The 14,595-nt window shown below is 35.5% G+C and overlaps 2 protein-coding genes across 4 annotated transcripts in view; one reads left to right on the top strand and one right to left on the bottom strand.

Moving 5' to 3' along the window:
• Positions 1–14,595, bottom strand: part of LOC106868939 (myotubularin-related protein 10-A) — a 408,915-nt gene that overhangs the window by 171,848 nt on the left and 222,472 nt on the right. The gene's annotated exons all lie outside the window — the stretch shown is intronic.
• Positions 1–14,595, top strand: part of LOC106873751 (leucine-rich repeat protein SHOC-2-like) — a 705,478-nt gene that overhangs the window by 547,487 nt on the left and 143,396 nt on the right. The window contains exons 13-15 of the mRNA XM_052973213.1: positions 180–185; positions 557–592; positions 6,361–6,402. Coding sequence (XP_052829173.1) covers positions 180–185; positions 557–592; positions 6,361–6,402 — 84 coding nt within the window. The remainder of the gene's footprint in view (positions 1–179; positions 186–556; positions 593–6,360; positions 6,403–14,595) is intronic.

Genomic DNA, 14,595 nt, shown 5'->3' with positions numbered 1-14,595 from the left:
CAAGTGGCTGAGCACTCCACAGACATGTGTACCCTCAACGTAGTTCTCGGAGATATTCAGCATGACACAGTGTGACAAGGCTGACCGTTTGAATTACAGGCACAACAGAAACAGGAAGTAAGAGTGAGAGAAAGTTGTGGTGAAAGAGTACAGCAGGGTTCGCCACCATCCCCTGCCAGAGCCTCGTGGAGAAACTAACTAAAGATGAAGATAATTAACCCCAGAAAGAGGTGAAAGAAGAGAGACAGCATAGCGAAAGTTTTGGCTGTAGTCCCCTTGTTGCTGTGTGAGCAACTGGTTGTTTTAATTGTGGCACAAAGAGGGGATTTGCATTAGAAAAAGTTTTAATCGATTTTCTCAGAAAGTATGGAGGCTAGGAAAAAATAGAAGAGGCATTAAGAAGTTGACGTTAAGAATTGCTTTAACAGTTAGAAAATGTTTGACATTTCAGTCATCACTAAAAAATGAAGCTGTAAGAATTTACGGGGAAATTGTACGTAAGAAGTAAAGCAGAAATGATTTGTAACTGTACTGCCAAAGTTCTGCAACTTAATAGCAGATGTATCCAATTTAAGAAAAGTGAAAATAAAAGCTAAGTGGAGAAGTATGGAATAAGTCATTGTTATACATTTATAGAAAAAATAGATGTACCTTTTTAGAGAACAAAATGTAGCTGAGAGCTATTGTATTAGACATTTGTCTAATCAGAGAGCAGAAATTGAAAGAAGATATACGAAATGTATGTGTGTGTGTGTTTTTGTGGATAATTTGGTGGGAGTTTTGCAGTCAGCACAAGGTGGTTTGGTTTATCTCTCGAGTCAAATTGTTGTGATTTTATCTCTAATAGCAATTCCCGGACAAGTAAAAAAATTTTTTTAATATGTGGTTCGGGAAAAAAGGGGATTTTTTGAAGTCAGTGTGAAAGTAAAAGAGACAGCGAGAGCGCAGTTGTATGAGTGAAGTTCTTTTGAAGTTGTGTGAGACGGAAGAATTGATGTGTGCATGTGTGTTTGATGGGGTGTGCGAGACAATGTGTGGTGTGCATATGAATTGTTTTTGTGAGTGTGTGTGAAGAGACAGAGAGAGTAATGTTGATGGTGTGTGTGTATATGAGAGAGAGATAACTGAAATTTTTATTCAGTTTTTGTAGTGAGTAATTGACAGAGAAAGAGAGTGGTTATGTATGTATGCACGAATGGCTTCAGTGACACACACACACACACACACACACACACTGCAGATTGTTTTAATCGATTTTCTCAGTAACTATGGGGGCTATGAAACAAATACAAACCGCATTCCAATCTATGTACCAGTCTCCACATATGTGCCATTTTTCAAGCAAATCCACCCAGCTGTTTGGCTGTGAACCTCAAGACAAGAAAGAATACAACGTTCACCCATGTCAAATTTATATTATTTATATATATATATATATATATATATATATATATAATCCAAAATGTATAGTTTTATATATCCATCATGACTAATCTTACAATTAGTTTTGCGCAAGGAATACAATGGAGGTAACAATCTGATTATATAACCTTATGCTCATCAGAGTTAGCCAATATGGAAGGGAATATGGTGACTGCTCTCTATTGTCAGAGGTGGATTAACAACTAGTCAGCAGCTACTTTGAAAAAGGGCCAGAGGATTAGGTTAGGAGTTATACTCCTTGGTTGGGTATGCTGTGAGGCCAGTAAGAGTTATCTTAAAGCATTTGTAGGGAAAGTGCACATTATTAAGTGTGGTGCTCCTGTGGGGATGGGGTGTGTGATATGTGTAGTGTTGTCGTATAATTTTCTTTGGGATTGTAGGTATATATGGCTGTATTGGTCTGTTTTCTTTCTGTAAAGAATAAAGTCATTGGTGTGTGGGGGTACAATATTATGAAGGGGTATATATATGTTGGGGTGGTAGAAGACTATTTTATGGTGCTGAATATCTTTAAAACTAATCATGGTATTTTACTGAAATTGGCTACCCCAAGTAATCTTACTTGGCCTTGGCATTTTTGTCGAAGATGATTAATTAGTGCATAGCTTTGTATGTGTCTCAGACATATACATATAGTACATATAATATTTATCATTATAACATACATATTATATACATGTGTAATGCAATTTATATATATATATAAAATAAAAGAAGGAAAATGTACACAATTTACATAGTTTTAATATTATTTCTAATATATTTTATAAGTGAAAGAGTATTGTGTCTGTTGACTGGTTTCACTTTCACTGATCATGACATTGAAATTATTGTTTATTTCGTATTTTCTTAAGAAGATTTTAGTCCATACCAACATTTACCTTCTTTTATTCTAAATATATATATATATATGTATATATCTGTAAAAATATGTGACGTTCAGTAGCCATGATCAAATTCTGAGTTTTCGGATGCAAGGGTGGGAGCCCACACCAACATCTCTTCAGTTATCTGGCCATTGAAAATTCCTGTAAAAAATGACCGTTAAAAACAAAGGGAAATTACTGTGTAGTGACAAGGACAAAACATGTCTAAAACTGCGTATATTATCGCATGCACGCATGCACATATCTCTATATACACACGCATATATCTATATACACACACCCATGCGCACACTCACAAGCGCGCACATATAAAGTTCCTTGTACATGTCTATAGCCGTACAGGAAAAAACAGGGTGGAGGGGAGAAAACAAAAAAATATGTGTGGAAAAAATACAAAAACATTAACCCTATAATTATGTAAAAAAAACATAAAAATAAACAAAAATATTAAAAAATATAAAATCCAAGTAAAAAAGGTGAAAAGCTTATACATAGACACAATATAGAAACCTATCAGTACAGTCCCATCAACAGGTCCTATCAGTAAAAATATTGAAAGATATTAAAAAATATATAAGAAATGTAAGTAATAATTATAGAGAGATAAAAAGCTTATAGATAGACACAAAAATAGAAAGCAAGTCCTATCAGTAAACTCAGGGGGACCAAAAACGTAGCAAATATTTGGCCACATGTAGACATGATCCGAAAAGTTCAGTCTTTGAATCTAGACATGTGGTGGGGTCTAAGCTGCCTTTCCAGATGAGCCAACTTTCCATATCACATAGACCGCACCTTCCGCTACTGCTGGTATAAGGTTTACACTTGGCTAGGATCTTCCAATGGATGTTGTAACTGACACCTTTATCTTTTAAAGACCATATATGACTGGATAATTTTGTCATTTTTCTTTTGTCCCAGTGCCTGAAACTCAAAGTGTGATTATTGAATCTGGCCTTGAAATTACCCTCCATGAGGCCCACGTATTTCTTTGTGGAAACTGCGTCCTTAGTGGTAACAGTCTACGGTTGCCTCATAAATGATGGTTTTGGACATGCAAGCTCCATTTAGCGCGCACTAGTTTTTATCTCTGCATGAACAGCTGGCTTCATATTGCGGCTTTTGTGTGTTGTGTGCGATTATGTTCTTAAAATTAGCAGTTGAGCTGAACCTGATTTTTAAGTTATGTCTGTTGAAGATCTTTCTATAATTATGGTTAACTGGAAAGTGTCTGTCTATCAGTGCCAAGAAATATCTGCCAATATTAAAGGTCACTTCTGGTGAGTAGGGGTGTGTGAACCAGATGATTTTTCTTTTCCTATGCTTTCTTCTTTTTGCTACTGGTCTGGTGGTAGGTGTATAGGTTATTCCCTCGTTAAAACCACTATCTTTTAGAGCCTTATTATATACTAGGGCAACGCTATTGAAAATGTCCCTATCAGAAGAGAGGCTAGAGATTCTTTTACTAATGTTCTTAACTAAATTTTTAAACACTATGGGGGGATGGCAGGAATCCACATTGATGTAACTAAGTCTATCGTTGGGATTCCTATAAGGTTTGTAAATATTCTTATTTAGATCTAGGAACACATCTAGGTAGTTGACAACCGTCAGGTTGGTATCTGTAGATATGCTAAGACCGAAGGTTTTCATCAAATGGATAATATCCTTCCTGAACCGATCTTGTGCTGGTCCATTGGTATTAGCGGATAAAGCTAGGGCATCATCTTTATAAATTGCGAAGTGTACGTTAGGAAAAGTCTTGCACAACATATCTAGTAGGAATAGTCCAATAAGATCGCATATGCCTGCTCCATCTTATGACCCCATGCTTACATTGAAAGCACCCTCTGTATCGGTAGTCTTGACCCACTCTGCGTTCTCGCTGAAGAGTAGTCTTTCTAGCATGGAAGATTATGTCTTTATCCTGTGTGCTGATTTCTATAAATCCGCTTGCGAAGGTAAGGGCTTTATCTAGCAGTTCTTTGGAGATAGTAGCTTAAAAATCGACAATATCAAACTGCGTGAATCTCGCATTTTTCTTATTCTTAATAGCTTTAAACCAGTCAATGACTTCTATACTATTAGACCATTGTACTAACCTAGTGGCATTCCTGACTTCCGCATTGATTTTCCCAAGAATTTCTTTACTGATAATGCCAAGTTCTGATTTTGCTGGGTTAATAAGCCTACACTTAGGATTGGATAAGAAGTTCTTTTTATGGTCTTTGATAGTTATAAAGGCCTCTTTTTTGGGGAGGACCTCTATTTTTTAAATCTAATTTGAGTCTGGCAGCGATATTACTAGCTTCTTTATTAATATCATTATAAGTTTCTGGTCTAGCCTTGGTGTAATTGTTGATAATGCTGTTATGTAGGAGTCGTGAATATGTGCTCGCAATATGAAGCCAGCTGTTCATGCAGAGATAAAAACTTGTGCACGCTAAATGGAGCTTGCATGTCCAAAACCATCATTTATGAGGCAACCATAGACTCTGTATCCACTAAGGACGCAGTTTCCACAAAGAAATACATGGGCCTCATGGAGGGTAATTTCAAGGCCAGATTCAATAATCACACTTTGAGTTTCAGGCACTAGGACAAAAGAAAAATGACAAAATTATCCAGTCATATATGGTCTTTAAAAGATAAAAGTGTCAGTTACAACATCCATTGGAAGATCCTAGCCAAGTGTAAACCTTACACCAGCGGCAGCAGAAGGTGCGGTCTATGTGATATGGAAAGATGGCTCATCTGGAAAGGCAGCTTAGACTCCACCACATGTCTAAATTCAAAGACTGAACTTTTTGGATCATGTCTACATGTGGCCAAATATTTGCTACATTTTTGGTCCCCCTGAGTTTACTGATAGGACTTGCTGTCTATTTTTGTGTCTATCTATCAACTTTTTATCTTATCTATAAAAGGCAGATTTTCTCTGTGTGTGTGTGTGTCTATGTTTAAAATTCATACATTTACACAATTCCAAATCTCTTTAATTAAAGAATCGGAATTAATATTCTAAATACAATAAGTTAGGTCACAGTGTCATTTTTTCAGTCAAAATAACTCATAATTCCGAATAAAATCCATAAAACTACACAAATTAACATTTCCCCCCTAATAAAATCTAATTTCCTCTTTCTACTACCTTTACAATTCCTTTCAACTCCTACTTTCTCTTATGAACCTTTACGAACGATCCAACAACAAATACAAAAAGAAAGGAAGGAGAAACACTGACAGTAAAAGAAAACTATTTCAGTATCAAAACTGAAACAATCACATTTCGATACTGTAATGACAGATACTTTCACTTTAATGGTTTCATTTTCATATACATACCTCATTCTAATTGGCGGGAATTGTAACTTATTTCGAACTCTGTCCTTCACCATCATAACAACAACAAAAAATGGCCACACATTTTTTTCAAATACGGTCGACAAACATTTATTCCCTACAAACTGAGTTTTTTTGAAAATCTTTTCATAAATCTTGAGATTAACACCCGCACGATTACCTACCTAACCCTAACCCTAACCCTGACCCTAAAACCATAACTCTAACACTGTAGTGAAATTCGTTCTGGTGTTAATCTGAAAATTTAACAATCTTTTTTAAAACACTTTTACTTACTAACATTTTTTTATTTACTGTGTGTGTGTGTGTGTGTTGCCCATATATATATATATATATATACACTTCAGACTTAGTTGTGGGTTGGCAGTTTGATCGTTATTTCAAATTTTTCCCACAAGGGCGGCTTGGGGCAGGTGGAGAATAGTCGAATATATCGACCCCTGTGTTCAACTGGTACTTATTTTTTAGACTCCGAAAGGATGAAAGGCAAAGTCGACTTCGGCGGAATTTGTACTCAGAATGTAGAGATGGGCACAAACCTCCCGTCGCTACACTGATTCTGCAGAACAGGGTTGAGTGTGAAAACCAACTTTAAAGTGTAAATATAGATGTTTTTTGAATACACACTCATACATACGTACAAATACACACATATATACAAATAAACACATACATACAAATACCTGTCAGTCTCTTCCAAATACGATCGGCAGTCAAACATTTATTCCCTACAGACTGAATTGTTTTTATATCTTTCTTAAAACGCATTTACTTACTACCATATATATAGAGACACAGAATGCACATTAATACACACATACATACATACAAATACCTGTAATTTTTTTTATTTAATATGTGTGTGTGTGTGTTGCCCATCTTAATATATAATGCTGAAGTTCTGTATCTGTGTGAAGCCTTTTTAAAAGTTTATAGAAATCCACATTTTCCACTTTTTCGTAAAAAATTTTACATCAATGGAATTTTCTCGATGTGAACTTTCCAGTGCAGCAATTAGATTTTTTAAATTCCGTTTACTTTGTGTGATTTAAGGGAGATTTGGCTGTTGTTTCTAACAAGTTTGTATTTCTTCCCTTCTACCTGTACCGGCGTTCTTACACATCGATCACGTACTCTATATATAATATACAGAGTAAGAGTAAAAGAGAGAGAGAGAGAGAGAAAGTGATACATACAAAGTCATAGATTAACTTGCTTTAAGACTATTCTTTCCTTCTACCTTTTCACTCTTACTTCGTTCTTCTTCCTCTCTCCCATTTAATAGCTTTCTTCTATCCCTCTACCTCTAACATATTTTTCATAACATAGAAACATAAAAACACACTCAAGCACACATACGTGATCTGTAACAACAACATACACATAAACACATACATATAAACACATACACATAAACACATACACACATCAACATTATAGATATAAGATGTAGTTTCTGTGTGTTTCTTATATAAACATGCGCACGCATTGCTATTTTATAACTGTCTTCCGTTCTCCATTCTTCTCTTTCTCTCTCTTCATTGCTCCCGTTCTCCATTCCTTTCTCCTCCTCTCTCTCTTTTCCTCTCTCTCTTTTCCTCTCTCTCTTTTCCTCTCTCTCTCTTTTCCTCTCTCCCTCTTCTCTCTCGCTCTCTCAAATGCATACACGCACACGTACACACAAGCATTCACTACAATATAACGCATGTTCATCAATGTTTTGTAAATATACAAACTACGGAGCTTATGGACAACACGATGCAAATCAGTGAACTTCATTACAAATGTGGGTAATTTTTCAGATCAACACCCGCACGATTTTCACATGGTGTTAGGATTACTGTTTTTGGGTCAGGGTTAGGGTTTTAGGGTTACGGTTAGAGTTACGATTAGGGCTAGTGTTACGATTACTGTTTTAAGGTCAGGGTTAGGGTTTTAGGGTTAGGGTTACGTAATTGTGCGGGTGTTAATCTGAAAAATTACCAAAATGTGAAAACTACCGACCCTGTCATCTGTTATAAATTTTGTTGTTCTGTTTAATATGTACATAGATTATGCCTCCAAAGAAGAGAGCTTGCTGGGGAAAGAAAGCAACCAGTTTAAAATGACAGCAACAGACTGCAGCAATTCACCACATTCCAGAAGCTACTTTGAACATAATGCAGAATGGTGCATCAACATCTACTGCCCAATCTGATAGAATTCTGGCAGAACTGTGTAGCAACAGATCGCCAGCAATTGCTTCATCAGAAAGTGCCGTCCTAGCTCCTGTGAAAAGGAATTACCCTGCTATGTATAATCAAGGCAGCACAACAAGTTGTTTTGCACAAACATTTGTATAGCCAATTAGACGGATGAAATTTACGTACACTTAATAATGTTACGCAAAACAGCCTTCAGACTTTCCCTATTAATTTCATCGTCTTTTCAATTATGAACATATTTACATCATAAGGGTTTTTTCGTTGTAAGGCTTTTTTTTTTAGTTAATTTACACTTAGCAAGACTTATCATAGATGGCGTAATAAGTCACACCCGGGCAATGTCGGGTTATAGTGCTAGTCTCTCTATAATTATTATTTACATTTCTTATATATTTTTTAATATTTTTACTGATAGAACCTGCTGATGGTACTGTACTGATAGGTTTCTATATTGTGTCTATGTATAAGCTTTTCACCTTTTTTACTTGGATTTTATATTTTTATTTATTTTTATGTTTTTTTACATAATTATAGGGTTAATGTTTTTGTATTTTTTCCACACATATTTTTTTGTTTTCTCCCCTCCACCCTGTTTTTTCCTGTACACCTATAGACACATACAAGGAACTTTATATGTGCGCACTTGTGCGTGTGGGTGCATGCGTATATAAAGATATGTGCATGCATATTTGGATATGTGTGCATGCGATAATATACGCAGTCTTAGACGCGTTTTGACCTTGTTACTACACCGTAATTTCCCTTTGTTTTTAACGGTCATTTTTCACAGGAATTTTCAATGGCCGGATAACTGAAGAGATGTTGGCGTGGGCTCCCACCCTGGCATCCGAAACTTGGTGTTTTATCATGGCTACTGAATAAGTGTCACATATTTTTACAGATAGATTCCTCTATTTGTATAATATCGAGGTCTCTTTCTTTCTGTTGTTGTCCTTCCTGTCAAATTCTCCCATATATATGTATATATATATTTGCATTACACCTCACTATGTGAGGATAAGTAAAATTCTCCTCCCTTCTTCTTACTATATATATGTATGTATATGTGTGTGTGTGTGTGTATATGTGTGTGTGTGTGTGTGTGTATGTGCATTTTTTCAGTGTGTACAAAATAACATAGAAAAAAAATTAATAAATAGTTACCAGGGTAGCAAGAATTTATGTAAGTGCCAAGGGTATTACAGCCTACTTATAAAGGTAGAAATTCCAGAGTTAAGTGAAATGTTTTTGTATAACATAGATAAATTAAGAAATGGAGTCAAACGTAGTTGTTATTCAAACCATTTATACTTCCAACATATGTTTCGAAGAAAGCATTCAGGTTATTCCAGAAAGAATAAAAATGATGTAAAACAATGCAATCATCTCATCAGGGAAAAAAAGTGAAACAAAATACATCAATAAGCCATTTGACCTGTATGTGATTACCATGTATATGATGAGGGGGAACACTGGCAAGTTATTTCTTAAAAAAACATTAATAGATTTAATGTCAAAGGTAATTAGAGAAGGAGGAGAAAGAAAGAAAATAACAGAAAATTAAGAGTGGAGAAATATAGTGTGAGAGATGAAAGGGAATAAAGCTTAAAAGCATGGAAATAGACATATGTAGTGGAAATGAAATGTAATAAGACATATATATATACGAGGGGATACCCAAATGAAGCCAGAATTTTGCAATGTAATTTTATTCACTTAGTTTTACATGTTTACACTTTTATTGCATTTAAAGCATTCTCCATTTGAAGCAATTCATCGGTCCAGATGTGTTTTCTGATATTCAAAGCAGCCCTAGAACTCTTGTGAAGTGATACCTTTTAACGCCTCCATCATTTTTTGCTTCATCTCTCCCACATCTGCAAAACGTTTTCCTTCAAAGACTTTTTTCATTTGGGGGAACAAAAAAAGTTGCAGGGAGCAAGATCAGGTGAATAGGAAGAGTAGTTAAACAGAGTCTTGCCATTTTTGGTAAAAAAAAAAAACTTGTCTCACATTCAAGGTGGTGTGCAAAGGTGCATTATCGTGATGAAACTACCACTCTCCGCTTTGCCACTGGTTGGTGTGTTTTCATCTCACCACGTTTTGCAAATGCTTCAGAACTGCCAAGTAAAATGTCTGGGACAAATCAGCATCATCTTAAACATTGGGCTTCACTTGATGCACTGTTTGGGGGCATGGTAACATCAAATGCTTTCATTGACTTGATTACTGCTTCATTTCTGGGTTGTAGCCATAGCGCCTGCTTTCATCACCAGTCAAGACCTTCAAAAAAAGGTTCAGTTCAACTTCAAGCTGTTCTGTCAGTTCATGATACACATTCACTTGTGACTGCTTTTGATCTTCTGTGAGCAAGCAAGGTACAAATTTTGTTGCAACTCTTTTCATTTGCAATTCCTTGCTCAAAATTCTTTGGCAAGAGATCCAGGACATACCAGCCATATACCAGCACTCCACCTGGATTACCAATGAATCTGCTGATAGATAGATAGATAGATAGATAGATAGATAGATAGATAGAGGGAGAGAGAAGAGGTATCCCCCTTCCTATTCATCATTCATTTATTTAGTCCTTTACCATTGTATTGGAATGGGTTTAAGGATGGTGACCTCTTCAAAGAAAAAATATCAGGTGCGGTTTGGTCATCACTGAAAGTCATTTTGCTTTCTTTCTCTCTTCCCCTTTCCTTTTTTTCCTTCTTTCTTTTTATCCTCTTTGAGTTATATTTAGAATACAACATTCAATTTTGGAGTGAATTTTTTGATGAAATGTAGTTCTGCACGAAAAAACGTTAGTATAATATTTGCAAATTAACAATTTTAAAAATAAATAGAATAAAATGAATATATATATATATATACACACATATATATACGTAATGCTAGAATATCCCAATGCTACACATATATATCTGAACATGTGTAGAGATGAGCCACATTTGGAATAAAAAATGCAAATTCTCCACTTTACCTTCAAACCTTCAATTTTGGAGAGAATCCCTTGATGAAGTGTGTTTGTGTGTGTGTCCCTGTGTGTATGTTTGTTTGGGAACATGTCCATGTTTATACTGTGTAACTTCGATCACACCTCTTTCAGTTTCATATTTTTGTATTAGAGAATATTAGTATAACATTTACAAAATGTACTGTCTCTGCTTTTCTTTCAAACATTCAATTTTGGAGAGAATTTTTTGATGAAATGTAGTTCCATTGCTTTTTGGTATTGCAGATCGTCTCATGCACATTTGTAAAAGAGAGAAATTTGAATTTTCTGTCTCTGCATATTTCCAGATGCTTACTTAATGGAATCTTGTGTAATTTCTCTTGTTGGATATGTTGCCTATGGATTCTTGCACGTTGGCAGAGAGAATTGTTTTGCCAGTGTAATTTTCTCTGCAGTTTGGGCAGGTAATGCAATATATGAGGTTTTATGCTTTGCAGTTCATATCTGCATTTATTTTGAAAAGGGATCTATTCTTGAATTTTATATGGGAACCACTTTCCAAGTACATTATTTACAGTTGACGAATATTTGCCCTCATCTTGTTTGTTGGTAACACAACGTTTCGGCTGATATACCCTCCAGCCTTCATCAGGTGTCTTGGGGAAATTTCGAACCTGGGTTCTCATTCCTAAGGTATTTTTTGATATTATTATTATTCAGGTCACTGCCTGGAATCGAACTCGGAATCTTGGGGTTAGTAGCCCATGCTCTTAACCACTATGCCATATGGTGTAGTGGTTACTAACCCCAAGATTCCGAGTTCGATTCTAAGCAGTGACCTGAATAGTAATAATAATAATAATGATAATAATAATAATATCAAAAAATACCTTAGGAATGAGAACACAGGTTTGAAATTTCCCCAAGACACCTGATGAAGGCTGGAGGGTAAATCAGCTAAAATGTTGTGTTGATAACAAACAAGATGAGGACAAATATCCGTCAACTGTAAATAATGTACATAATTCCTCATCTCTTAAATATAGAACTGCACTCTCCAAGTATTTGAAGTTGTTCATGTTGCATGTTCCACATCTATCTTTTACTAAGAATTCTGATTCATTTTCTGATTTGAATTCTGCTCATGTGAGGTGTTTAAGATTTTTTGGTTGGCATCTGCTATTCCGTAAGGTGTTTTTTTCAATCAGATTTTTCATTTTGGGGCTTTTTAAGAGTATAGGTAAGTTCGATTTTATGGTGCGAAAGATGTTTGTTATTCCAGGGCTGTGTGTGTTAAGGAATGGAGTCATGTTTTCATTAACTTTTTCCTTAGGTGTCTGTAGTTGGATGATTTTCAGTTTCATTGCCTTTTTAATTCCCTCATTAATTCATCCTAAAGGGTATTTCTGCATTGTGAGGAAGCCTTTGAGTTTGTTGAGTCAGATTTCACATATTTTGGGTCAGTCACTATAGCACAGATGCATCTTGCCATGCTCTATGGGATGTTTCTTTTGATGTGTGATGGATGGCAAGAGTAGAAATTTAAATATTGGTGTGTGTCAGTTTTTTTTTGTAAAGTATGTCTGTTGTGAATGTGGAGTTCTGTATTTTTATGTGGATAACCAGGAATGGTAGTTCATTGCAACTGGATTCTTTCGTGAATTTGATGGATGGGTGAAGTGTGTTCAGTATATTGTTAAATATATTTAGATCTTCATTCGATTTGTCCCAGAAGATGAAGCAATCATCAAGAAAACATTTCCACTTTTTAATAATATAATTCTTGTACTCCTGTTCAAAAGTTTTTTCTACTTCCTCAAAGTTTTTCTTCCAAGTATCCCATAACTAAGTTTGCATATGAGGGTGAAAACTGTGCACCCATAGCTGTGCCCTTTATTTGTCAATACGTTTTATTGTTGAATCTAAAGGTATTTTCTAATGAAGTCAGTCTTGAAGCATTCATTTATCCATTCCCTATATTTCTCTACCCAGTGTTTGATTGCTTCTAGGCCTAAAGTGTGAGGTATATTAGTATAGAGATTGGTGACAGTGGGAGGGATGTGTTGGATGAAATCTATGCCATCCGGTACATAACTGGGTATTAAAGGGTACAAAAGTTTTAGGAGTATATCTAAAAAATGACTTAGTTGTTGTGTTGGTGCTTGAGGTCCAGCAACTACTGGTCTTAGTTTGAGGTCAGCAGGCCTTAGTATTTTTACGTACTGGTTCTTCTGCTTATTTATGGCACTTTGTAGATTTGGGGTAATCCATAGATATTGCTCTCTTTGATTACAGAGTTGTATATATAATCTTTCTCTTTGTCTGTGACGGAATCTTGGAATTCATTGATCAGTTTTCTGATTTTATTCATTACTAGCAGTATAACCCGACATTGTCCGGGTGTGACTTATTACGCCATCTACGATAATTCTTGCTAGGTGAAAATTAACTAAAAAAGAAAGCCTTACAACGAAAAAACCTTTATAATGTAAATATGTTCATAATTGAAAAGACGATGAAATTAATAGGGAAAATCTGAAGGCTGTTTTGCATAACATTATTAAGCGTACGTAAATTTCATCTGTCTAATTGGCTATACAAATGATTTGTGCGAAACAACTTTTTGCGCTGCCCTGATTATACATAGCAGGGTAATCCCTTTTCACAGGAGCTAGGACGGCAATTTCTGATGAAGCAATTGCTGGCGATCTGTTGCTACACAGTTCTGCCAGAATTCTATCAGATTGGGTAGTAGATGTTGATGCACCATTCTGCATTATGTTCAAAGTAGCTTCTGGAATGTGGTGAATTGCTGCAGTCTGTTGCTGTCATTTTAAACTGGTTGCTTTCTTTCCCCAGCAAGCTCTCTTCTTTGGAGGCATAATCTATGTACATATTAAACAGAACAACCCTAACCCTAACACCCTAGTGAAAATCGTGCGGGTGTTAATCTGAAAAATTACCCACATTTGTAATGAAGTTCACTGATTTGCATCGTGTTGTCCATAAGCTAGGTAGTTTGTATATTTACAAAACATTGATGAACATGAGTTATATTGTAGTAAATGCTTGTGTGTACGTGTGCATGTATGCGTTTGAAAGACCAAGAGAGGGAGAAAGGAATCGAGAATGGGAGCAATGATGAGAGAGAAAGAGAGGAAGGGAGAACAGAAGACACTTATAAAATAGCAATGCGTGCGAGTGTTTATATAAGAAACACACAAAGTAACTCTTATATCTATAATGTTGATGTGTGTATGTGTTTATGTATATGTTGTTGTCACAGATGTGTGGTTGTGTGTGTTTTTATATTTCTATGTTATGAAAAATATGTTAGAGGTAGAGGGATAGAAGAAAGCTATTAAATGGGAGAGAGGAAGAAGAACGAAGTAAGAGTGAAAAGGTAGATAGAAGGAAAGAATAGTCTTAAAGCAAGTTAATCTATGACTTTGTATGTATCACTTTCTCTCTCTCTCTCTCTCTCTTTTACTCTTACTCTCTATATTATATGTTGAGCATGTGATCGACGTGTAAAAATGCTGGTACAGGTAGAAGGGAAGAAATATAAAAGTTGCTAGAAACAACAGCCAAATCTCCCTTAAATCACACAAAGTAAACGGAATTTTAAAAATCTAATTACTGCACTGGAAAGTTCACATCGAGAAAATTCCATTGATGTAAAAAAATTTTACGAAAAAGTGAAAAATGTGGATTTCTATAAACGTTTAAAAAGGCT

The sequence above is a fragment of the Octopus bimaculoides genome, chromosome 15 (assembly GCF_001194135.2).
Source record: "Octopus bimaculoides isolate UCB-OBI-ISO-001 chromosome 15, ASM119413v2, whole genome shotgun sequence".
Taxonomy (NCBI): Eukaryota; Metazoa; Mollusca; class Cephalopoda; order Octopoda; family Octopodidae; genus Octopus; species Octopus bimaculoides.
Note: the sequence above shows the minus strand (reverse complement) of the source record. Positions and strands in the feature narration are given on the sequence as shown.